Source organism: Magnolia sinica, chromosome 3, assembly GCF_029962835.1.
Source record: "Magnolia sinica isolate HGM2019 chromosome 3, MsV1, whole genome shotgun sequence".
NCBI lineage: Eukaryota > Viridiplantae > Streptophyta > Magnoliopsida > Magnoliales > Magnoliaceae > Magnolia > Magnolia sinica.
Window position 1 is genome coordinate 122168610 of NC_080575.1, and position 27082 is coordinate 122195691.

The following is a 27082-nucleotide window of genomic DNA, read 5'->3' on the forward strand; positions in this document are numbered from 1 at the left end:
ACTTTTCAGCCTGAATCAGAAACATTATCAGTCCCACTGATCAATTGATACGCTGGCCTCACAGATGGGCCAATGCTAAATGGGGTTTCTCTAAAACCCTTTTTCTAGGATAGTTTTGTTCTCAGATTTGTCCAAGGAATAAAAAGCTGTCATAGATTGGAAGGTCATGAATTTCCAATGTGGCCCGGTTTCATCCAAGAGATGCCAACAGTTCAATGGTCCAGCTTTCATTCCCAGTGCACAAATCAATGGTCTGTAAGGTGGGTACCATACCACCAAATATTAGATATCAACCTTTCACAGAAAAAAATAAAAAAAATAGTTGAGGAAAAACTATTATAGAGTATACATTCACCAAATTCCGAAGGTAACATCCTAACATTTTCTTGAATCGACCGTACATCCATATTCTCTTACTCGTAGTAAGAATGGTCACGGCTGCCCAATGACAGACAGGGGGTTTCGATGGAAGGACTGAAAAATGGTCCTCTTATCAAACCATCAGCGATCCATCTGTAAGCTGCTTCCGTTAGGTGAACTCCATCCCAAGCCACATGTGATGATGCGTTGTCGCACATCGTGGCCCCTTGGTAGCCACACTTGGCAGATGTGTTGTAATTGTATGGCCCACCCCCTCCGCAGCATGCTGTGATAGCCCCGCCGTAGAATCCTACATTTACATGACACAGAGAGATACATATATTCACAAAGGCCAGAAGTCCTGCACCTCCCATAAACACCAGTAAATTTAAATCGGCAAGCGCAATGCACGTGGACATATTCAACCGAGGCCCATGTCTAGGAAGGGACCAGTCATTTGTGTAGGATAATCCAATGGGAATAAGACTCAGGTCAGTAATAAGGAACTGGGTTGGGCGGGATTGAACCCTACCCATCATGACCTGCTCATGTAAGTAATCAATAGGCTAGGCTAGATGACCCGACCTGGCCCAAAACCCAAAACAAACTAAGTTGGATCGTACCAGGTCAGCTTGGGTCATTCAGCACTCTATTAGAATTAATTGGGTCGGGTAGGGTTACGGGTATTTGGATTATCCATTAGGTTTGGACCAGAATTAATCCTGGCCCGTTTACTACATGTACTGGGTTTGGACTGGCGATTGATGGATCCAACATAACATAATGTACTGGGTTTGGGCTGGCGATTGATGGATCCAACATAACATATTTCCTCCCGGTAGATAATTTGTTAAAAGGGAAGAGAGCGCACCAAAATGGCGTGGAGAGCGGTAGAAGCCCATAGCAGCATTGAAATAATCTGCGTAGATGATGGTAGCGTTTGGATGCAGTGCCCGCAATCGGTCCAGCTCCTGCAGCAGTTTGCGATTGTGATAGTTGGAGAATTCGTTCAAGTACGTGAGACAACCGGTTCGAGGGTCGTAGTCTTCTCCTCTTGGGCTCTCCAGGACCGTTAGATATGCTGCCGAGCATCCGATTGGTAGGTTACCAGGTACCACAAGTGTCCTAGCCCCGTATTTGATTAATGTCTGGAATGCAACACATCCATTGAAATAATAGATTAGCTTTAAATGGATTTCAATGATTCAACATTGGTTCTTACGTGTCCACATGGGAGATCCATGCCATTCATTGGTTGGCCCAAAGGCACACGTGTGTGCCAAATGTGTCATGACCCAGATTTTGGATACCTAGCGTATACTTTGAACTCGAGATCTATGTTATGACTTGTACACTAAACTATTAAATTGCTTACAAAAAATCTCATCTACCCAGTAGCTTAATTGTAGATCTATATTCCATTCATACTAAGAAGCATCTCATAAAGAAGAAATAACCATTGATTCCAATAATCAATTATAAACATAGTTGAAGACCCTCCCATTCGGGGTTTATGAAATGAAATAAACATGTCCAACAACTTGAAAAAAATTAATTAACAATCTAAGAAAATCAAATATAATTAAAGAAAAAAATCATGGCTACTCTAAGACAGTAATTTCTTCCTCTGTCAAGTAGGGCCACGTGTCCCTTAAATTCTCTTTCGGCTCAGCCATGTATTCCTATTGTTGAGCCACCGGCTCACCCTCATTCACATCTATACTGTTTTTCCATCAATAAAAAGGATAAGCTAGCTAAGCCTAGTGAGAATTCCCGACATAGTTATTTACATCAAATTATAATAAAATGCCCAATAATCATACACAATATAAATTTTTTAAAAAATACAAATATAATGCAATAATGCATCAAGTGGGAATCTGTCCACTTACTTGAATTGGAAACCCGTCAACCCACATCTATCCCTTGGCAGACTTCTACCATTTGGTAGGCATAGGCAAGGCCCCCATCTACTTTTTGAGTAGGCTTCAACTAGTATAGTGGGTTTCTGGTAACAATTCTACCAGGATATACCATTCAAAGAAGTCCCTCAGGAATCCAACACGTGTTGTGCATGCAATTAATAGATGTACCATGAAATCATGAATCATGTATTGCATAGGTTATTTTAATTATCACATTTGAATTAACATATTCTAACACATTAATTAAATCATATCATTATTAATACAGAAATCACAGTCCTTTAAATCAACTAAGAGTACATGGCAATTTAATTATGTCAATTAAATCATAGTAATTAAATCAGGATAATAATACAATACATCAACAATCCATCTATTTTAATTTGATGGATGAGAAACACATCGGGATCACTCACCTTATGTGGTGGAGATGATTCCGTGAACCAACGGTTTAAATTGAATTAGGACTTCCTAAAATTACATAAATAAGAATTTTCTTTAAATTTTACAATTACATATAATGAATAAAACGTATGATTTATTATTTATTCAGATTAATATTGCTCATCCAATGGTCTGATTTGTCTTGAATTTAAGATTTTAATTTATTTTAATCTTAAGGAACTAATGAATGATGATGATTTAATCAAACATTTCAAAATATGTCATATAATTCTCTATACCAAATTGTATCTTGCACAGAGAATTATTCTTCCATTTTTTTTCGTTAAGTTAAGGAAGAAGATTGATAGATATATGACTAGTACGGTCTATTAAGGTGTCAAATTGATTTGATTCTTAAAAAATATTATATAATTAATTCTTATAACACCCATGAACAGTATAGATCATACTGATCTCTACCCATCATAAAAAGAAATCACATTCTACATATTAGCCTTGAAGTCCTGCGCATATCTTAAAATCTCACGTTCTATACTTTAGTAAGTCATGTGCATACCTTTTTACATGAATTAATTAAACCTACACAATGGATGTTTAATTGATCTAATCCATCCAATGTGTAGATTATGTCAAATTACATATTGCATAAATAAATAAGAAAAATAATATAAAATTACTTACCTCAATAAGTGAATTCCAAATAAATTCTTCCTTTCCATTTTTCCTTTCGTATTCTTTTTCTACGAGTTATTCATTGTTTCTTTCAGTTTTAATAGAACTCTTGCTCTTTCTCTCTTAACCTTTAAAACTTAAAATTTAAAATTAAAATTTTTTATTAAAAAAAAATATTGGCGTTACAAAATGTGGACCGCCTTATCTTTCCTTCACCTTTCCATCTCTTCCTACATGCGCGGCCAGCCACATGTACTGTGAAACCAACTAAATAAGACCTTCCATCCACCAATTTTATTTTATTTTTACCGGGACAAACCTACCTTACAAATTTAAGCCTCTACCTATATGAACAAACTAATAAAGATGAAAATACTCATACTTTTTCAGTTGTTTTTACCTAAAAATTATTATATTTTCCGTACATGAAAAATCTATTTTCGTAACATAAGTTTTCGGGTACATTTGCTTGTCCATGTGTACAACATGCGAAAAAAGTAAATGTACAGCGGGTGGCTTGTCATACTCTTCCAGCATATCAAATCACTCTACTGTTGTTTGATTCCCTAAAGGAGTATGACTATTCATTGGAAGCGGATTGGCAGGTGTACCACACACCTGCTATATAGCTGGTATAGATACGTGTCGTGCGAAGACGAGCGCTCGAGCTCGAGTTGTACGAACGGTTCAAAGGAGATCAAAGTTGCATTGGCCCTACAGTGATTTACTTATTATATCCACACCGTTCACCAGATTTTCAAGATCATTTTAGAGCATTATCCAAAAAATGAATCATATCCAAAACTCAAATGAACCACACCAAAAATAGCAGCGGGTATAATGATTTTCCCCAATATATCGTTTATTTTCCATCTAATTTGTTCATAAGGTCACAAATACCGGGGTGAATAGGAAAAACAAATTTTTATATTGATTCAAAACTTCTGTGACCCCCAAAAGGGTTTCAATGGTAGACGTTCAATCCCCCGCTGCTTTTTGCAGTGTGGTCCACTTTAACTTTAGATCTGTTTTATATTTGGGTCAAGCCTTAAGACGAGATCGCCAAATGGAGGGACGGTTTGGATATAACACATACCTGATGATGGGACCCACATTACTTGCTGACGTGAATACACCAGCTATATAGCTGGTGTGTGGTACATATGCCTGAACACTACCGTCCAATTTGCGGATCTCTCCATATCCCGAAAATCAAGTGAATTGGATATGTATTTTATCTTTTATTAATGGCTACACTCCATTGTTGAATTGGACTATTGACCATTCCATTTTACACACTTGCATTCATCTTTTTGTTTTCCTCTTATTTTTTTTGTTTTTAATTTTGGTTTCTAACTCACATCGACGGTTGATCCAATGGAATTGATGACCAAAGGTACCAAGGTCCGGATCTCTTCTAAGCTCCTTCGTTGTAAGAAAGGGTAGTTGTAATCGTTGCCTCCAATCTCTCCCACGAGAAACACCGACCTTCTGAAGATGTCTCCACAATCTACCCAAACAGAAAACAACCATCAATCTAAGACCGACCCAGAATGTAGTAAGACGCCAATTTCCTGGCCGGTGCAAATTTAGTAAAAACAAAAGAAAAAAACCTCGGTGGAGCCCACCTTGATGTGCATGTTGCACCTAAGTCCAAAACAGATAAGGTTAGGTGGCTTTCCATTAATATATGATATTCCTGGTGAGTTTTCATTGTATTGCAGCGACCTCACCAAACTCCATAGTATATTACAGGTATCAATACCATCAGTCAAAGTCACCATAGCCTGTCTTGCTGGCATATCTAGATTTTTTGTGCCAATATGATAATTGTGGAGCACATCCATACAAGATAGGCAGTAGGCTGCTTCACAAATGTCAACCATTTCGAAAATGAGGCTGATCCACTCATCAGATCGGTCACACTTGTGTGCTGACTCAGGCAATTGGTTGTCCATTTATCTAATTGATGTGGCCCACCTGCTGGGCATATCAAGATGTTTTTCTTTTAGGGCGATAAAATGATGGGGCCTGACGGCTGCATGGCACGGATTTCTTACACAAGTGGCATATAGCCGGTTGGTGGGAAAGAAAGACATGCATAACAAAAAGGGACGCGGATTTCCTGCTAAAGCCTTTCGCATGAAGTCGCTGCCCTGGAAAGTCAAGTGGGGCCACCGTGATGTTTGTGATAAATTTGGTTTGTTTATTCATTTCTTACGCTCATTCTAAGACATGAGGTAAAAAATGAACGTAATCCAAGACTCAAGTGATCCAAAAACTTGAGGATTGAACGTTCACAGTTGAAATATTCATGGGCCCAAATAAGTTTAGAATCAGTATAATATTTGTTTTTTCAGTTCATCTTAGTAGGAATGGCGTTATGAACGGTATGGATGGCCTGTAAACATCACTGTCAAGCCTAGGAAGGTTTCAACGGTTGAAATTTTCTTAACCACCTTTTCCATTTGTGCAGCCCACTTGAGTCTTGGATTCTGTTGAATTTTTGTCTCAAATTCTAAAATGAGCTAAAACAATGGATGGATGGGATAGATTTCTCACAAACATCAGGTTGGCCCCCACCTAGGTTTCAGTGTGCACGGGAACTTAACAGCGAAAGGCTTCCCATGACGAGATGTAATGTGATTATATAAGTAGGTAGCGGATTAGATACTGACAAGGTGAGTAGCCAAATTGCTATTGAAGGATGTCACCAAGTTCTGTGGACCCATTATGATGCATGTGTTGTATCCGTACCATCCAACCATTTGTAGAAATCATTTTATGGCATGAGAAAAAAATGAGATATATCTAAAGTTAAAATGGACCCACCATAGAAAACCGTGGGATCAGTCACACCCATCGTTGAAGCATTTATAGGGCCCACCATGATGTATTTTTTAGATCCAATCTATTCATAAGCTAACATATAGATAGATGAAGTGAAAACAAAAATATAAGCTTGATGGGAAACTTCTATGGCCCCTAAGAAGTTTTGAATGGTGGATGTCACTGTCCCCACTGTTTTCTATGGTGGGGTCCACTTGAACTTTAGATCTATCTCATTATTTTTACCGTGCCATAAAACGATCTCTCCAAATGGATGGACGGTATGGATACAACACATGCATCACAGTGGGGTCCACAGAGCTTGGTGACGTCACTTCAGTAGTGATTTGGCTACTGACCTTGTCAGTATCTAATCGGCGCCCATTTAAGTAGTGTGCCCTGTCTATGATTTCAAAGCGGATATGAGTCGCGCGCCTAGCCCCTTGTACCATGTAACTCCCTTCTCTGATGACAGGTCAGCTACTATGTTTAGAAAATGGTAGTGACTCTTAAAATGCAAACATTGTCGTACGGCAATCTAGACGGTCCATATTTCTGTCCCACCCATATATGGATGGAACGTAATTGAATATTACACTGAGAAGATAATGCTAACCGTCCTCCCTTTCTTTTTTCCTTTGAATTTGGGTCACTTACTTTTGTAGTTTACCTATCATTTAATAGACATTAATTGGACGGATAGGATTGCTAGATCACTATGATTATAGAGCCCACAATCTAATCCACAATTTAGATCTTTTGGATACTTATGCACGAGTGCCACATGTGAGGACAATGAGCTGCCATCATTTTCTAAATGGTCCATAAAACTGATCTCCTACGGGCGCAGATAAGGTGAGGCAGGGTGAGGCCCTACCATTGGGCGTGTTGGATATCCAAGGCATCCATTCATTTTTCCAACTCATTTTAGAGCATGGTCCTAAAAATGAGGAAGATACAAATCCCAGGTGGACCGCACTACATGAAAACAGTGGTGATTGAACACCGACCAGTAAAAGCTTCCTAGGTCCCACTGTAATGTTTACTTGCCATCTAATCTATTGATCAAGTGACATTGACCTGGAGAAGGGAAACAAATTGCAGCTTGATATATTCAATGCTGGGCTTTCAATCACCACTGTTTCCTACTTCATGGTGAGGCCCACACAGCACATCTGGTATGATGATGTGGATTGGGTGATGGTGTGCCGACCTTGGTGGTTTGTTGACATCACCAAGTTCTCTAGGCTTCACCATGATGTGTGAGTTACATCCACACCATCCATTCATTTTGGGAGATGATTTTAGGGCACAAGCCCTAAAATGAGGAAGATACGAATCTCAGGTGAACCACACTACATGAAAATGATGTTGATTGAATGCCCACTGGTAGAAGCTTCGCAAGTCCCATTGTAATGTTTATTTGTCATTTAATCCGTTGCTAAGGTGACATTAAGTTGAAGAAGGGAAACAAATTGCAGCTTGATCCAAAGCTTTTGTGGCCCCCAAGAAGTTTTCAATGGTGGGTGTTCAATCACCATTGTTTCGTACTTCATGGTGGGGTCCACAGAGCATGTCTTGTAGGATGTGGATTGCCTGATGGTGTGCTGACTTTGGAGGTGCATTGACTTTACCAAGTTCTGTGGGCTCCACCATGATCTATGTGTTATATCCACACCATCCATTCATTTTTGTGAGATGATTTTAGGGCATGAGCCTAAACATGATGCATATCCAAAGATCAAGTGCACTACACCACAAAAATTAGAGGGGTCAATGATGCGCCCTGTTGAAACCTTACTAGGGTTACTATAATGTTTATATGCGTCCAACTTATTCATAAGCTCACACATACTTGGATGAAGGGTAAAACATGTTATAAGCTTGAGACTTCGGTGCCCTTAAGAAGTTTTCAATAATAAGTATTCAATTCCCACTGCTTTATGTGGTATGGTTCAATTGAGCTTTGGATACATATAATTTTTGTCTCATGTATTAAAATGATCTCATGAAATAAATAAACCCCATTTATATAAAACATGCATCAGTGTGAGAACCATAAAACTTGGTGACACCAACACACCATGGATATCAGTGGCGTGTGGCACACCACCAATAATCCACTTATCGTCCAGTAGTGATGTCGCTGCTGGCAATGTCAGTATGCAATCACGTCCATCGTGATAGCACTATCAGATCGGAAGTGGACCATGTGGTGTGTTGACGTCATCAAATTATATGAGCCCTACTATACTGTATGTGTTATATCCAAATGGTCCATACATATTTTAAAAGATCGTTTTAGGAAATGAGTCTAAAAAGATCAGAAACCTCCATTGAACCACACCCCAGGAGCAATGGAGATTGAGGTCAGAAGTTTTAGATCAAGCTGATATTTTTGTTTTCCTTCATCCAGGTCTGTGTGACTCCGTGATGGTTGGCGCTAGGAAAGTTTGAACGGTGGGCATCCTTGTCCCACTGCTTTTTTGTGGTATGGTCCACTTGATGTTTGGATGTGATTTTTTTTTTTTTTCTGGGTTTATGTCCTAAAACAATTTCACAAAATGGATGAACGGTGTGGATATAACACATAGATCATGGTGGTGCCCACAGAACTTGGTGACGTCAACCGCTACGGAAGTCGGTGGCTTGTGTGGTGTAGAAAAAATAAAAATAAAAAAACAAATGGAAAAGTAAGAGGCTTGAATTTTGAAATTTCTTAAATAAACAAATAAAGAGAGGAGTTACCTGGTGGATTGGGGCAGAGAGAAGGCAACAGATCTTTGAACCATCTCAGCTGAATTCCCAAAGAGTTGTTTGTCAACTCGTTACGAATCCCCCTCTCCTGGAAGAAAGCAGCATCGAGTGCCGTAGCTCCTCCAACTGCAAAATTCACTCCTCGATGGAAATCTCTGTCGCTGGAAGACCCAAGGTACGGAGGCAGATATGGAAGTCCGAGTTCTTGTGCTGTTGTACCATGAAAGAGATACACATACATGCATGTATAATTCAAATTTCTATATATATATATATATATATATATATTGAGGACACATGATTCCTCACCAATGGATCTAAGAGATTTAACCCTGAAAGGGTCATTACTCATGCCTCGGTGGTAGACTCACAAGAGTTTCAACACGGGTTCATGGGTTTGAGTACCCATTGCGGTGAAATCTCACTGTGGCGTGAGTGTGTGGGTACGTCGTGTAAAAAATAAAATAAAATAAAATAAACTGAAAACGGTAGAATCTCTTAGATCAAAAGGTGTTGGAATCCAAATTAAGATCTCTTAGATCATACCGATGAAGTCGACTATCAGGCGTCCATCAGAGAACCGACCGGTGGGACGATGGAAGTATGTCTCTCCATATGGGAAATGGCCCACGAACTGGGCATTTTTCGATTCACGGATTGAGTTACCAGTGTCGGCAAGCGAGTCGCCGAAGCTGAAGATGGATGTGTAGCAATCTAGTACTGAATGAGCAGTAGAAAATGTGAGGAAAACCGCAACAAGGTGAAGGAGACCGAGCATGGTAGGAGAAGAGATGGATGCCATTTGAAAGAGCACAGATTGTCTCTTAGCCTAAGACTTAAAGACCGATGAAACGCATTAAACTGAAGCGTTACTTACCAAATGACGCCAAAGATATTTTTAGCCACACTGCTTTGAATTATTAATGGGAATTTTGACCGTACTAGCCTTGTGGCGGGGTAAATATCAGGAAAAGAAAGAAAGAAAAAAAATATTCCAATAATCCTCTGACACGTTTTAAAAGTTTATTAACCAAATTGCCGGTGTATATTTGCTGAGAATACGAGAAAGTTACTTGGATGTGATTTGTCATTAGGCTTTTGAAACTTAAATCTAATCCATTCATTTTCTTTCTAATCATATATATGTATGAAGATGTTAACTTTTTGCTCATTCCATATCAGTGTGGCGTACAAAATCTAATAATGTATAAAGGTATCAGTTCAATATGAACTATTTTTTTATGACATGGTCCTTGTGACCGGTGGATGTTGATCATGCTTCCAATCATGATCCTCGATAAAATTCTTAGGTTAGTGGATAAAGTGGATTCTACACATGTGATGGTGGACTCTATAGACGGTATACAAACGCCCTTATATCACACCTTATATTCTTCAGTCACTTGGTTAAGGTTATTGATATTTGTGAACGTAATTCATCTTACTTTGAAAAGATTAAATGATAGTCAACACATTACTATCCAAGATCAGTGATCTTGATGGACCCAATCTATCAATCATTGCTCATATTTTTCAATGATAAGATTTTGAAATCCAGTAGTGTCCATTAGGAACTTTCAAAATAAATATGTTTCATAATATATTTTTTCATAAAATAAAATAAAATATTTTATTTTCTTAAATAGATGAGTGTAGCCCGAGTGAAAGAATGTAAGACTTCTGTTATATGAGCAATACATGATCATTGATTTTTATTTAACTGTTGGATTATTCAAATTAAGCGATCTAATGGACTCTACTATCATTGTGATCAATATAGATAAGTTTTGGATAGAATACTTGAACGGCTGTCCTTATACACAATTATTCAATGTCTTCTCATAGAGTTACGCATTTAAGATTTCAGTTTGCAATCTTCATTATTAATATACAAATAATTTGTTTATTTTGCTATTCAAATTACAACAACATTATCTATTTCATTCACCTTATACATCTTATCAAGACGATAAGCACTCAAAAATCAGGCCACTCAAACACTTAAATGGGGCTGTGATTCACAGATTTCCCGTAGTTTAATTTGGGCCCGGGGCTACTATGATGGGATGCATATGAGGGTTATGCTTGAATCCCTGCAGCGTGTCATGATAGGGCACATGGAAGTAGACCACATAGCAAGCTACCCTGTAGTCAACCATTCCTATGTATTTACAGGTGATATGAAATAGCCATAATTCATGCTTCAAAAGTGGATAGAGAGACCTCTGCTCCCCTCGGTTCTGACACCAGCCATAAGCTACGGTCGAGACTCAGCCCATAGGTTTTTAACAGACCAAGGTTCTCAACTCTTGGTTAACCTACATTTAGATTTTTCAGTTGGGTTTGGGTTGGACCAAAATCAGCCGGCCAGATCGTTATAGTAAACAGGTCAAGAAGTTAAGCCGGATCCCATACCATTTACTAACCAATAGTTGAAGAACTTAAACCCAAGCATTATTCACAACCCTTAATTCAAACCCAAGCATGAATTAAAACAGAAAATAAAGCATATCTAATTATCAGGTGGACCATACCATAAGAAACAGTGGTGATTGACCATTAATGGGCCACAAAAGCTTTGGATCTACCTGATATTTGTTTTTTCTCTTCATTCAGGCTTATGTGACCTTATCAACAGATTGGATGGTAAATAAATAATATGAAAACATTAAGGTGTGGCCTAAGAAGTTTTTAATGGTAGGAAAGTAACTCACCACTGTTTCTTATGGTATGGTCCACCTAATAATTGGATATGCTTCATTTTTGGGACAATATCCTAAAATGATATTAAAAAAAATGATGGACAATATCAATACATAATACATACATCAAGGTGGGCCCCACAATAACCCCACATGGCCGAACTCTCTTGGGTGAGGCTGGGGTCTCACCTAATCGACTCTCATATTTGACAGGATTAACACCATTATTGCACAATGATTGTATGTCTGAAAATGCCATGGTATTTTGGCCTTCAAATCCCCATGTTTGGGATAAAATTCTTGCTAATGGGAAGAACAAAGGATTAAACAAAATCCAATTTGGTGGACAATGAAATTTTATTTGATTCACAAATGTCATTCATAACCATAATGTCACGTGTAAAGGGCATATATGGATGAGCAGCATGGATAAAAACACATGCATCAATGTGGGGCCCACATGTGTAGTGAATTTTAACATCCATGGAAACCCTGTGTGGGACTGAATGCAATTCCATTACGCCTAATCCGAACACTTCCCGGTCCTCCCCAAACTCCAGATTGAATTTGCATGGGACCATAAGCAATTCCATCCCACCTAATCCCATGCACCAAATGCCCTCTAAAAGCCCACTTATAAACAGGCCGCCTTTTGATGTAACTTTTTAGCCTGAATCGGAAACATTAATCATCAGTCTGACTGGTCAATTGATATGCTGGCCGGCCTCATGGATGGGCCAATATTTGATGGGATTTCTCCCCAAAAAAAAAAAACTTTTCCAAAATAGTTTTGTTCTGAAAAGAAAAGGGAAAAAAAAAGAAAAAGAAGAAGAAGCACGGGATTAGAAGGTCATGAACTTCCAATTTGGCGCTATGTTTCATCCAAGAGATCACTGGGTGGGTACCGGGTACCATATTACCATATATAGATATCAACCATAAACAGCACGTAATTAACAATTGAGGAAAAACCATACAGTATACACTCACCAAATTCCAAAGAAACATTCTAACATATTCTTGAAATGAGTGCATGCCCATGTTTTATTACTCGTAATGAGGATGGTCACCGCTGCCCAATGACAGACATGGGGTTGTGATGGGACTACTTAAAAATGGTCCTCTTAACAAACCATCAGCGATCAATCTGTACGCTGCTTCCGTTAGGTGAATTCCATCCCACGACACATACCATGATGGGTTGTCGCATGCTGTGACCCCATCGTGGCCACAACCATTGGACGCGTTGTAATTGTATGGCCCACCCCCTCCACAGCATGCTGTGAGCGCTCCACCGTAGAGTCCTACATTTACATGACATTTACGTGACAAGAAGGATTGCACAAGTTCACAAACACATAGAAGTCCTGCCTCTGGCGTAAACACTAGTAAAATGTAAAATTGGCAAGTGAAATGCACGTAGATAGAGGTGAGGGCAAAGTGGTTGTAAATAGCTCAAGTTGGATTGGTCCTTGGGCTGGCTACTCTTGAGGCCAGGTTGAGCTTGGTTGACCTTCAGCCGTACTCGACCCACATGAGTTACAGCCCTAGAAGAGATGCTGTTAGCTCATGTATAGAATCCTTGAGTTGGTTCGGTCCACGAGCTGGCTCCTCTTGAGTCCAGGATGAATTCGGTCACTCAGCCCTACTCGACCCACCTAAGCCGTTCATATGATAGGCCTTACCATGGGATGGTCAATTGAACAACACTTTTCCTACCAGTTTGTTCGTAACCACCTGATTAGTGGCTCTAAAACGGACAAATATATAAGAAGGGACCAATCATTTGTGTAGGATAATCCAATAGGAAAAGGGCTCAGATTAGAAAATGTAACTGGGTCGGGTTGGATTCAACCCCACCCAACCAGGCCTGCCCATGTACGTTATCAACAGGCTAAGCTAGATGACCCGACCAGGACCAAAACCCAAAACAAACTAATAGAAGATAAGAATATTAGACACATAAATATAATGTATGTATGTGGTGTCTCATGCCTTTTGCCCATATTCCCTTCTTAAACTTGCGTTGGATTGTGCCAAGTCTGCTTGGGTCGTTGAGCACCTGATTACAGTTAATTGGGTCGGGTGGGACCACAGGGTATTTGGATTACGCACCAGGAATCCTGACCCGTTTCCTAAATGGGCAGGGATTGGACTGACCCAAGTGCAACCTGAACACGATCTATTGCCAGCCCGAGATGGGCCTGACAATTGATGGATCCACCATAACATACTTCCTCCACGTAGATAATTTGTTAACAGGGGAGAAAACGCACCGAATTCATATGGAGAGCGGTAGAAACGCATGGCAGCATTGTAATAATCAGCATAGATGATGGTAGCGTGTGGATGTAATACGCGCAATCGATCTAGCTCCTGCAACAGTAGGTGATTGTGATACTCGGAGAATTCGTTCAAGTACGTGAGACACCCTGTAAGAGGGTCATAGTCCTCTGATCTCGAGCTTTGGAAGACCGATAGATATGCTGCCGAGCAACCAGTGGGTAGGATACCAGGGACCACGAGTGTTCTGGCCCCGTACTTGATCAACACCTACAATGAAATAACAGATTAACGTCAAATGGATATGAAAGTTTCAAGATCGGTTCTTATGTCCACTCAGGAGATTCCCATGTATGTTTTCGTGGTCTGAAGATTGAGACGGTCTAGTCCTTATGTGGACGGCCATGTCTTTTCTTGGTGCACGTGACCAGGCACATGCTTGGTGGGACCAACCATAAAAATGTTGGATCTCTGTATGTATCCAACAACTCAGTAGTATATGCCTCAACTCAAACCATCCAAATCGTTGCCCCAATGTAAACGTGTCAAAATAAAAGGTTACCCTCAGTAGGTGATCTAAACTGTCCGGTTGGTGGTCAACTAATGCACTGTTAAAATGTAAAGTAGCCAATGGTCTGTATTCAACCAATAAATGTCTGTGGATAGATAGTTAGCATCATCACATCAGATGTTAGAGCTTAGCAGTGCATACAAGGAGCACATTCAATCAAGATGGGGTAATACTAAGTTCCGCCCTGGCCTGACAGAATCCGCTCCCATGGATACATTCACGGTTTGATGCGCAGGAAGATATGACCATTCTTATGCCTGCATACTACCATCAAAATTGTGGGTTCCACCATATCCCTTAAATCATATGGATTGGCCATGTATTTACCTTTTGTTAATGGAAATATTCCATTGTTGAATTGGACCATTGACTATTCCATTTTAACTTTGCACCTGATGCCCGTCTAACTATTTGGACGGTTTAGATTGGTTCTAAACTGGTTATGCATTTGCAATATTTTCTTCTCTCTCTATCTGTTTTTAACTCACATCGATGGTTGATCCGATGACATTGATGATGAGAGGTACAAAGGTCCGGATCTCTTCTATGCTCTTTCCATGGAAGAAACTTGTGTGGTAGTCGTTACTTCCAAACTCTCCCACAACAAATAGTGTCTTTCTAAAAATGTCTCCACAATCTAACAAGAACAGAAAGCAACAATCAATCTAAAAGACCAACTCGGAATGTAATTGAAAAAAAAAAACAGAGAGAGCTTCATGGGTTACTCCATGATGCGTGCAACATTCATATCTCTCTCTCTCTCTCTCTCTCTCTCTCTCTCTCTCTCTCTCTCTCTCTCTCTCTATATATATATATATATATATATATATATATATATACAGGTCTCACACACACATCAAGACGAGCCTCACAAAGAATTTTGTTGTGCAGGTCTAATAGGAATTTCATGTCCGATGCAACGGACCCAAATGGGATTGGTGGGAGTCACTCTTTCCATACACACCCACAATGATTAAATCCAACATTTTCTTTAGACCTTGGAAAATAATACTCTATAGTAGTTCCCATTGGTTTGCATGTGTAAGACTTATATATTAAAAACCAGAAGTTGACCTATGTGTTTGGATGCACCAATGAATTGAATTACAATTTATGAGATTTATAAACTCAAAATAATAAATTTGGGAAAGATTGTTGACCACTCTTTCTTATATTTTTGTATTTAGAGTACAATAAAATTTATAAATAAATAAAAAAGGGGGTTGAATGAAAGCCCCTAATCAAATTCCTAATTGAGAGACTAAGCAGAAAAATAATCAACAGAAAAGGAAAGTAAGCAAAGAAGTCAATGGAGAGTAATGAGTTACCTAATGCTCCTTCTCAAGTTAGTGCTTAGAGATCCGTAACACAACTTTCCAATTAAGAGATGGAAATGATCCTAGCATGTGTGAAGGATGCCGAAAGATATTGTTTTTCCGGACGATGAAACAATCAATCTCAATGGGATTATTAGCAATTTAAAAAGCAGCTTGATTGTCATAATGAATACTCATGAGTTGAGAATGGTGAATCCCGAGATCCTGAAGAAGAGCATTGAGCCAAACAGATTTGCATGTGGCATTGGCCATGACTGAATATTCAGCTCCAGCAGACTACCGTGAAACGGTTGTCTTTTTTTAAAAAAATTAAAAATTCATTTGGAAATGCGTATTTCGATTCTGCCACAGCATTCATGGATGTGAAGGAGATGTGTGGAAAGTTTGGTTTGGTTTACTGGCGAAGAAGATGCTGAGTTGGCTGTAAAGGAATGTTTGGAAAGTTTGTTGATGGCAGGTTCGTTGGTGTTACAATTGCAAAGCCTAATCTCCTTTAAGTCAGAGTACGGGCCACACCCTATAAATTCAAGTAGGAAGGTTTGATTTTTATGATTCGGCCTTTCCTATCTTCTTAAACTGAAGTTTATCCTTCACAGAAATAGATTAATTATTTAGGCTGGCTGGGGAGTTTACTTCAAATATTAAAACAAGTATTCCTGGTTTCAAAAAAAAAAAAAAAAAAAAACAGAAGAGAGAGAGAGAGAGAGAGAGAGAGAGAGAGAGAGAGAGAAGCTTTATAGGAGCTGTCAGAAAGTATCAATATCAGAAATCAGAGCTTTCCTTGTTTTTCCCTTTGAATTTGGGCTACCTTTTGCTTAATCCATCATTTAATAGACATTAATTGGATGGTAACTATTAGTAGATCACTATAGTTACAGAGATGTACTTCATCCACAGTGTGACTGACGCAGGGATGAACGTGATGAGGATAACTACTCCGAATCCACGGAGCTTCTCTGGACTCCTCACAGAGACTTCTTGAATCCACGAGGAAAGAAAGCAGAAAATAGAAATAAATTCTAATAAATTCGAAATTAATTAATTAATGTATAAAAATGAGTTCACAACTCTTTAAATAGGGGTACCAAGCAATGGGAAAGAAATTAGATTCAAACTACAACTCAAACTCTTAGAATCCGCGACTTACTATAAATAGTAAACTTACTATTTATAGACAGTCGTGATGTCTACTAGTGCGCAAGGTTTTCGGCCAAAAATAGTAAGTGTCCTATTTGGCTTCACCAAACCGTTCTCCTAATTATTCTAAGCTCTTTTCATGTTGGGCGCAACTCCTAAAGCCCGACGGATGAAGAGTTATAATCAAACTAAAATTTACTATTTATAGTAAAAACGAAATTAAAACAGGGAAACGACCATCGATCCAGGGGTTTTTCGCAATTTCGGGCTGCGCAACCCGACGTAGCGGGTTGGTTGGCTTTAGTAGCTCGTTCTACCCCAAAATCATATATTTTATGTTAGATAACTCATTCCGGATTGCAAGATACGCCCGATTTAAGGTTCAATGGTCTGGATCACTTCTGTCGTCGACCGGGCCTTTTCTGATCCATCTTGGCCATGTAACTGTCCGCGACCCGCTCTACATCACTCTCCTCCACTTCAAAAGAACTCGTCCTCGAGTTCTCATCATGCTCTGGTTCATGATACTCGGTCAGGTCCACGACATTGAAAGTCTGTGAGATTGCCATGTCATCTGGAAGATCAACAATATAAGCATTGTCATTAATCTTTCGGATGATTGGGACGGGTCCGATCTTCTTATTTTTCAACTTGTTGTACATCCCAGTCAGAAATCTCTCTTTGCACAGATGAACCATAATGCGGTCGCCCACCTCGAACACTTTTTGTCGCCGATGCTTGTCCGCTTGTTCCTTGTACTTCTCGTTCGAGGCATGTAACTTGGTCTACACTTCTGCATGGATGTCCATGATCTTATCTGCCATATGTTCTGCTGCAATGCTCATGCCTGGGTGCTTAGGTAGAGGGACCAAGTCAAGTGTGTGGCGAGGCACTCGTCCGTAGATAATTTGGAACGGTGATCTCCCTGTCGAGCGGTTTACCATGTTGTTGAATGCAAACTCTGCTTGGGATAAGGACAAATTCCACTGCTTCAGTTTTTCTCCTGAAATACAGCGAAGGAGGTTTCCCAATGTGCGATTCACAACTTCGGTCTGACCATCAGTTTGTGGGTGGTAAGCACTGCTGAATTGAAGTCGTGTATCGAATCGATTCCATAAATTGCGCCAAAAGTGGCTAATGAACTTCGTGTCACGATCGGAAGTAATGGTCTTGGGGACCCCGTATAATCGAACGACCTCCCTGAAAAATAAATTCGCCACGTGTGTTGTATCGATGGTCTCTTGCATGGGATAAAGTGCACCATCTTTGAGAAATGATCTACCACCACGAACACCGAATCCATACCGCGTTGTTTTCGTGGGAAACTAAGCACGAAGTCCATTGATAAATCCTCCCAAGGACCGTCAGGCACAGGTAACGGGGTGTAGAGGCCCGTATTCTGAGATTGCCCCTTAGAGGTCGGACAAACATGACAACGTTGTATGGCTTTTCCCACATCGCGTACTAACTGCGGCCAGTAATACCGCTCTTCCACAAGATCTCGCGTCTTGTCTCGCCCCAGGTGTCCACCAAGGCCACCTCCATGTAGCTCCTGAATAATCTGCTCCCTTAGAGAACTTTGGGGGATGCACAATCGATTCCCTTTGAAGAGAAAATCGTCCTGTATATGAAGGTCACTGGGGTGACCTTCTTGACACTTCATCCAAGAATCTTTGAAGTCTTCATCCTCAGCATACAGCTCCTTGAGATAGTCGAAGCCGACTACCTCGTTGCTCATTATAACTAGTAGTGATGCACGACGGCTAAGTGCATCAGCCACCTTGTTCTGCTGCCCTGACTTGTGCTTCAGAATGAACGTGAATTCCTATAAAAACGCAACCTATCTAGCATGCATACGATTCACGTTAGTCTGACTATTAATAAACTTTAATACTTGATAGTTAGTGTATAAAATAAACTCTCTTTGAATCAGATAATGCCGCCAATGTCGCAGCACCTGAACAACTGCGTACAACTCAAGCTCATAAGTCGACCACTTCTTTCGGGTTTCACTGAGCTTCTCACTGTAGAAAGCTACCGGCCTGCCTTCCTGTGATAATACTCCTCCAATTTCGACATATGAAGCGTCACACTCAACCTCAAACAATTTGTCGAAATTAGGAAGCACCAAGACCGGTGTTGTAGACAAACGATGCTTGATATCATAAAAGCTCTTATCAGCTTTATCGGTCCACTGGAACGGTACTTTTTTCATGCAATCTGTTATAGGCGCGACTATGGTGCTAAAATCTCGCACAAATCGACGATAGAAAGTCGCCAACCCGTGAAAACTCCTCACCTCATGAATGTTTGTCGGGATCGGCCATTCCTTAATAGCTCGCACCTTTTCATTGTCCACACGAATGCCTGTGGACGTTATAACAAATCCTAAAAACAATAGGCTGTCAGTTAAAAAACTACACTTCTTCAAGTTGAAGTACAACTTGTTAAGTTGTACAACCTGTAGCACCTGCCTGAGATGTTTCCTGTGCTTCGCCTCATCCTGGCTATATATTAATATGTCATCAAAATATACTACCACAAATCGGCCAGTGAACGGTTTTAAAACTTGATTTATCAAACGCATAAAAATACTTGATGCGTTCGATAGGCCGAAGGGCATGACCAGCCACTCATATAACCCTTCCTTGGTCTTGAATACCGTTTTTCACTCATCACTGGGTCGAATACGAATCTGATGGTACCCGCTCTTTAGATCTAGTCTAGAGAACACCTTGGCACCTTCTAACATATCAAGCATGTCGTCTAATTGTGGTATTAGGAACCGATATTTGATGATAATTTTGTTGATTGCTCGGTTGTCGACACACATGCGCTAGCTTCCATCTTTTTTTTGGCGTTAATAATGCTGGTACGGCACATGGGCTCATGCTCTCTCTCAAGAGACCCTTATGGATCAATTCCTCCACTTGCCCCTGAAGTATCTCACACTCCTTCAGACTCATCCGATAATGAGGGCGATTGGGCAGGCTAGCCCCAGGGACGAGGTCTATGTGATGTTGGATGTCCCTCATGGGGGGCAATCCATCAGGTAAATCCTCAGGCCAGACTTCTTTGAATTCGTTTAGCAACAGTCTTAAACTTGAAGGGATGTTTGAGGATTCCTCTTCCTCGCCCTTCACTACTACGGCGTATACCTCGCTAGTTTCCTTAGATTCCTCCATGAAATTCCGAATGGTCAAGAGGGAACTCCCCTCCACTTTAGAGGCTTCAGAGTGGTTCTTTGGTGCCATACGGGTAAGGATTATTTTCGACTATCCTTGACGAATACGTAGACATTATCTCGTCCCCGATGAGTCGCATCACGGTCCGACTGCCAGGGTCGATCGAGTAACATATGACAAGCTTCCATATCGACCACATCACAAAGTATTTGATTCTTATAATTTTTACCAATTGAAAACGAGATAGTGCATTGTTCAGTTACTTTGGTCTCATTCACCTTTTTTATCTAGCCAATTGAGTATGGGGAAGGATGTTTCATCATTGGTAGCCGCAACTTATCCACCATTACTCTCGAGACGATGTTTTCGCTACTACCACTGTTTATGATCACATCACAGACTTTTCCGTTGATGGTGCATAGAGTACGAAATATACTAAGTCACTGTAGATGTAATTCCTTTCGTGGGGCATACAGTAATCGCCTCACAACTAAAAATTCACCACGATCCTCGCCCGTCACTTCATCGCCACTTGCTATTTCTTCAGTGGTTTGTTCATGTTCATCAAAGCGATGATCTTCTTCTGCGGCCTCATCTTCAGTGCCCCCTTCGTTTATAGTTAAGTGCGCTGTGGGAGGTTGAGGACAAGTATTTGATAAGTGGCTTAGTTGGCCACAGCGGTAACAATTGTTCGACCTTGGCCGAGTATGAGGATTTGGAATCCTACTCGGCCTACTGTTGTGGGTGCTGCACGTTGAGGTCTGGATGAGCCGCTCCCTATCACGGTTTGCGGTTGTAGGAAGTTGAGGTACTGAGTCTTTTCCTCGTGGCAGCCCTGCATGGGACCCGTCATGGGGGTCGATTTGAAGGATATGGACGAGCAAGACTCTTGCAAAGTTGTGTTTCGCCATACCCACTACATGTGCGTTCATCCACGTGTACCCATGGGATACGTCCCAACTTGGCTCAATTATCGGCCGATACCCACCTATAAATCGTGCCACCTTCCGGTGACTTAGATTCTGACATATCGTTTTGTGTAGCCAACCGTTGAAATTCTTCAGTATAATCTGTGACAGTTCGATTTCTTTGTCTGCAATTTTGATATTGCTGGAATAATATATGCTCATAATCACTGGGAAGAAATCGTGATCGAAGAAGATGTCTCATCCGTGGCCATGATGAGATGGGCGCCTTGTTCTGACGGGCTCGTGAGAGTTGTAATTGTTCCTACCATGTAGAAGCACCAGATTTTAATTTAAACGCTACCAATTTTACCCTTGTATGATCTGGTACGTCCATGTAATCAAAATATCTCTCTACTTCGGCTAGCCAATCGAGAAAATCTTCTATACGTAATAAACCGTTAAAACTAAGAAGTTTAGCCTTACCTCAATAGTCTCTTTCAGCACGATTTAGATGATCAACTTCATGGATTAGTCGTCGAGCAAAACCCTCATTAAGGTCCTCGTCGCTAAAACTTGAATCATCTAGTATAGCTCTACGATTTGCCACTAGTAGTGCTCTACGAAAATCAGGGTTGTGTCATACAGCAACCATGGGTGGTGGAGCATCGCCTAGGGCTCGGGGCGGAAGTAGCGCATCCGCAAGACGGTCAAGAGTTGCCTGCAGCCCTTGCATGGTCAACTGACTCTCCCGATGGAAAGCTTCCATTCTTTTCGAAATATATCGAATTCTTAGATTACCGTCCACAGGATTTTGATTCATACCTTCGTTGTTTGCCATCGGCCCGAGGGGAATCCTCGCTTTGATACCAATTGATGCAGGGATGAACGTGATGAGGATAACTACTCCGAATCCACGAAGCTTCTCTGGACTCCTCACAGAGACTTCTTGAATCCACGAGGAAAGAAAACAGAAAATAATAAAAATTCTAATAAATTCGAAATTGATTAATTAATGTATAAAAACGAGTTCACAACCCTTTAAATAGGGGTACCAAGCATTGGGAAAGAAATTAGATTCAAACTACAACTCAAACTCTTAGAATTCGCGACTTACTATAAATAATAAACTTACTATTTATAGATGGTCGTGATGTCTACTAGTGCACAAGGTTTTCGGTAAAAAATAGTAAGTGTCCTATTTGGCTTCACCAAACCATTCTCCTAATTATTCTAAGCTCTTTTCATGTTGGGCGCAACTCTTAAAGCCTGACGGATGAAGAGTTATAATCAAACTAAAACTTACTATTTATAGTAAAAACGAAATTAAAACAGGAAAACGACCATCGATCCAGGGGTTTTTTGCAATTCCGGGCTGCGTAACCCAGTGTAGCGGGGTTGGTTGGCTTTAGTAGCTCGTTCTACCCCAAAATCATATATTTTACGTTAGATAACTCATTCCGGATTGCAAGATACACCCGATTTAAGGTTCGATGGTCTGGATCACTTTTGTCGTCGACTGGGCCTTTTCTGATCCATCTTGGCCATGTAACTGTCCGCGACCCGCTCTACATCAGTGACCCATAATTTGGATTGTCTGGATATCTATAGCACCAAGATGTGAGGGAGATGAGCCAATCACATTTTCTAAATGGTCCCCAACTAGTGAGAATCTTATCACCTACAGGCACTTTACAATTTTTGCCTTTACCATTTTCAGCCACAAGATGCCAAAAAAAAAAGAAAAAAAAGATATGAAGAGTAAAGTTATCTGATACTCTAGCTACATATGACACTTGATACACAAGCACTTAAAAATGGTACAAGTAGCATATCTTAACTCGAAATAAAATGATTAAATTGCCAAACTACCTATGGCCAAGTTACACTCCAAAATCTAAATTGTTTGAACAGTCCTGACCTCTGATTTTTGGACACTTGTTTTTGTAATAAGTGCATTGGATATTTTTCATCTTTAACCATCTAATAAATGTGAAGAAATCCTAAAGTCAGGTAACCCAATAAAAGCAATTTTTAGTTCATGATTCATCTACTTATTTACCATGCATGTAGTTTCTCAAAATTTTCTAACTGCCTTTGTATCATCCATCACTCTTCTAGGCTATCAAAGTAATTAACTCTATTTTATTGCATCCTGCGACTAAAATACACCAGCATCTAATAGGTGATCAGTTCTCAAAATATATCTGCTTAGCTAAAACAATTAAGCAAGGACGCTATTGTGAAACAAAGAGAATGGCGTCTAATATGTGATCAGTTCTCAAAATATATCCACTTTAGCTGAAAGAATTAAGATAAAATGCTATTGTGAAAGAAAGAGAATATTTAAATATTATATTTTATCCTCGAGGAAGGAGAGATAAAAGGATTAACACTAACGCAATTGCAATTTACCGAGAGCGTTCCACCCTCTCCATTCAACAGGTGCTCCAATCACTAATGCGGATTGGATCCTTTGTAACATACACGGTTGAAGGAAGCGAGTGCAACAAAAATCAGGCATCATAATCCCCGTTTGTGGCCCACTTTGTCCATTAGGTGCACATATCAGGTTAATACATCAGTCCATGCCTTCTTGGGACTTACAGTGATTTTTATATGTAATTCAATCCATTACTGACATGAGTCGCCCGAAGATGAAGTTTAAAAATAAATAAATAAATAAGCCTAATCTGTAAGCCCCAAGGAGGTTGCATTTGTCGGAACATCAGGGCCTTCAGAGTCAAGAGTGGTGTCCCGCAAAATTCCTTTTTTTTTTTTTTTTTCCTGCTTTTTCCCATAAAATATACTGTCCGTAAGCATGGCTCCACTTGATTTCTGATGGGCCCACCATGATGTCTATATAAGATCTATTCCGACCATTAGATGCCTAATCTAAGTTTAGGCCCGGGGTGGAAAAACTAGACAGACTCGTGATTTGGGTGGGACAAAAAAGACAATTGGGTAGACAGACTTCTACCCTTAATTCTCACATAGTAGCATGATGATTATTTGAAATCCAATTTAACTATTAGATGTTGCATAAAAATTTATGCCTGGGGGCAAAATTTCAGGCCCATTGGTGATACCATATCAAGGGAAACAGTTCATAGGGTAATAGGGTAAATGTTGCCTATACTATGTTTTCAATCACTGGGTCATACAAGGTGACATGCCTGGTGGTCGGGATGGATTTTCCATCAACATTGTGTCGTGGTCCTAGAGCAGCCAACTCATCTTCTCACGGGCCCACGGAAACCTGCTAGGAAGGGAAGCGGATTGGCTTGTGTACCTCACACCAGCTATATAGCTGCTGTATTGAAGTAAGCAAGTTTTGTGGGTCTTATCATGGGATATGTATTATATCCAACCCGACCATTCATTTGGCGAGCTCGTCTTAAGTCTTGAGCGAAAAAATAAGACACATCTAACAATCAAGTGGACTTCACTGAAAAAAGCAGTGGGGGATTGAACCTCTACTATTGAAATCCGTTTTGGGGTCACAGAAGTTTTGGATCAATTTAAAAATTGTTTTTCCTCTTAATTCAGGTGTTTGTAACCTTATGAACAGATTGGATGGAAAATAAACGTTATGGTGGGCCCTACGAATTGTTTAACGGTGAAAATCATTATCTCTGCTGCTATTTTTGGTGTGATCCAGATGATCTTTGGAATTCATTCATTTTTTGGATAATGCTCTACAGTGAACTCTAAAAATATATGAATGGTGTAGGTCACTGTGGGGCCACATAATTTTAATCTTCTTTGAACCGTTCGTACAACTCAGAGCTCGAGGAGCGTCAGCGCTCGTCTTCGCACGACACGTACCTACGGACGCGGATTGCGTCCTACCCCCGCCCGGACGGTCGGATAGGGCTCTGTGGGGCCCACCGTGACGTAAGTGTTTTATCCAAGCCGTTAATGGCTTTTCTCAGATCATTTTAAGGTATTAACCAAAACTGCGCAAGGTACAGGGCTTAAGTGGACCACAAAGTGGGGATTTAATGTCCACCATTCAAAACTTCTTGTGAGCTGGAGAAGTTTCGGATCAAGCTAATATTTGTTTTTTCACTTCATCCACGTCTAAATGACCTTATTAATAGGTTGGATGATAAAAAAAAACATCACGGTAGCTCTTAGAAAGGTTTCAACGATGGGTGCCATTATCACTGCAGCTTCCTCCGGTGTGGTCCACTGGAGCTGTGGACCTACTTCAATTTTATAAAAGCTATTAAAGGCGTGGATAAAAAACTTACATCACGGTGGGCCCCACAGAGCCCTGTCCGGACAAATTACAGTCCGGGCGGGGTAGGACGCAACCGGCGTCCCGTACCTACAGTAGCTATATAGCCGGTGTGTGGTACACCACCGAATCCGGTTACGCCAGGAAGGTAGTGAGGGTATGCTTGGATCGTTGACTTACAACAGTAATGTGGTGGAAAACTCACATCATTACGCTTAATTAATGAGACGGCCGTCGGCCCGTTGTCCTAACCCTTTGGAATCAATGGGTAGGCGAACATTGGCCGTGTGTTGACGTGGCATGGCTCCATGAGCCCCAGCACGATATATGTGTTATATCTACATTGTCCATCCAGCTTGCCAGATCCGTTTATTGAATAATCCCAAAAAATTGAATCCGATCCAAATCAGTGGGGAATGAACGCCTACCACTGAAAATTTCTAGTGGTCCACCAAAGTGTTGGATCAAGCTGGTATTTGTGCTTTCCCTTCATCTAGGTCTGTGTGACCTTATGAACAGGTTGGATGGAAAATAAAAATCTTGAACAGGTCAGATTGCAAGCAAATCCACCAGGCTGAGTTTAAATTTATTTTAAACATTACAAAAAAAAAAGAAAAAAAAAAAAGAAAAAAAGAGTTACCTTGTGGATTGGGGCAGAGTTTAGGGAACAGATCTTTGAACCATCCGAGCTGAAATTCCAAAGAATTATTTGCTGGCAAGTTAATCCCAATATCTCGGAAGAAGTTAGCATCGAGCGTCGTAGCTCCTCCAACTGCAAAATTCACTCCTTGAGCGACATCGCTGTTGGTGGAACATCGAAGAGATGGAGGCAGATATGGAAGTCCGAGTCCTTGGGCTGTTGTACCGTGTCATCCACGTAGAAGAAGACCGAATGAAAGAGATATAATTCAATTTTCTATCACAAATATTGAGTACCTATGATTTCTTACCGTTGGATTTAAGAGATTTTGACTCTGAAAAGGTAAGAATCTCTTAGATCCAAAGATGTTAGAATCACAAATATGTTAAAATCTCTTAAGATCATACCAATGAAATCAATGATGAGGCGTCCATCTGAGAACCGACCAGTAGGACGATGGAAATACGTCTCTCCATATGGGAAATGGGCAGCGTAGAGCGCCTTCCCTAAGAGGATTGCGTTGCCAGTGTCGGCAAGCGAGGTGCCGAAGTTGAATATGGAGGTGTAGCAATCTACTAATGAATGGGCAGTAGGAATTGTGAGGAAAATCGTTATAAGGTGAATGAGCCTGAACATGGTTTAGGAGAAGAGCAGGAAGCCTTTTGAAATCGGTAGAGAGAGCTCTGAACTGAAAATTATCTTTTCCTAAAAATTTTAACCAAAGTGCATTCAACTGAAATGTTACTTTACCGAATTGCTGGATATATATAAATAGTCCTAAACCTACCACCAACGTAGTCCACCAGGACCCACACATAGATTTATATTATAAATCCACTCCTCCGTCGGTTTTTCAATACCAAAATAGGACAGGAATCGAAAAATGGGCCCCACTATCAACATAAGATGTTTCAATGGTGGGCGTTCAGTCTCATTATTTTATGTTATGTGGCACACTGGAGCTTTGAATGTGCCTCATTTTTTAGCTCATTCCATAAACTTAGCTGGAAAAACAGATAGACGGAGTGGATTTGTCCTTAAAATTCTTGTGGCTCCACAAATATTTCAACGGTGAACATTTAATAGCCACTCTTTGGGGTTTTGTTTGGCCCACTAGAGCTTTGTATCGGC

At 40.3% G+C, this 27082-nt stretch overlaps 1 protein-coding gene across 3 annotated transcripts; it reads right to left on the reverse strand.

Annotated features, from left to right (window-relative positions):
- Positions 1-26685, reverse strand: LOC131241057 (GDSL esterase/lipase At1g28600-like). 3 transcript variants are annotated; one of them, XM_058239686.1, is made up of 5 exons: positions 9495-9827; positions 8940-9158; positions 4724-4872; positions 1232-1508; positions 1-670 (listed from the first exon to the last, which is right to left on the reverse strand). In XM_058239686.1, exons 1-5 carry the CDS (start codon positions 9748-9750, stop codon positions 414-416), a joined length of 1158 nt encoding a protein of 385 aa, XP_058095669.1. In that variant the 5' UTR covers positions 9751-9827; the 3' UTR covers positions 1-413. The 3 variants fall into 3 exon arrangements, with proteins under 3 accessions (XP_058095669.1, XP_058095670.1, XP_058095671.1); XM_058239687.1 differs by lacking the exon at positions 9495-9827 and adding an exon at positions 26359-26685 and having other exon boundaries at positions 85-670; XM_058239688.1 differs by lacking the exons at positions 1-670; positions 1232-1508; positions 4724-4872; positions 8940-9158; positions 9495-9827 and adding exons at positions 12545-12954; positions 13927-14203; positions 14993-15141; positions 25952-26167; positions 26359-26678.
- Positions 26686-27082: the final 397 nt, after the last annotated feature.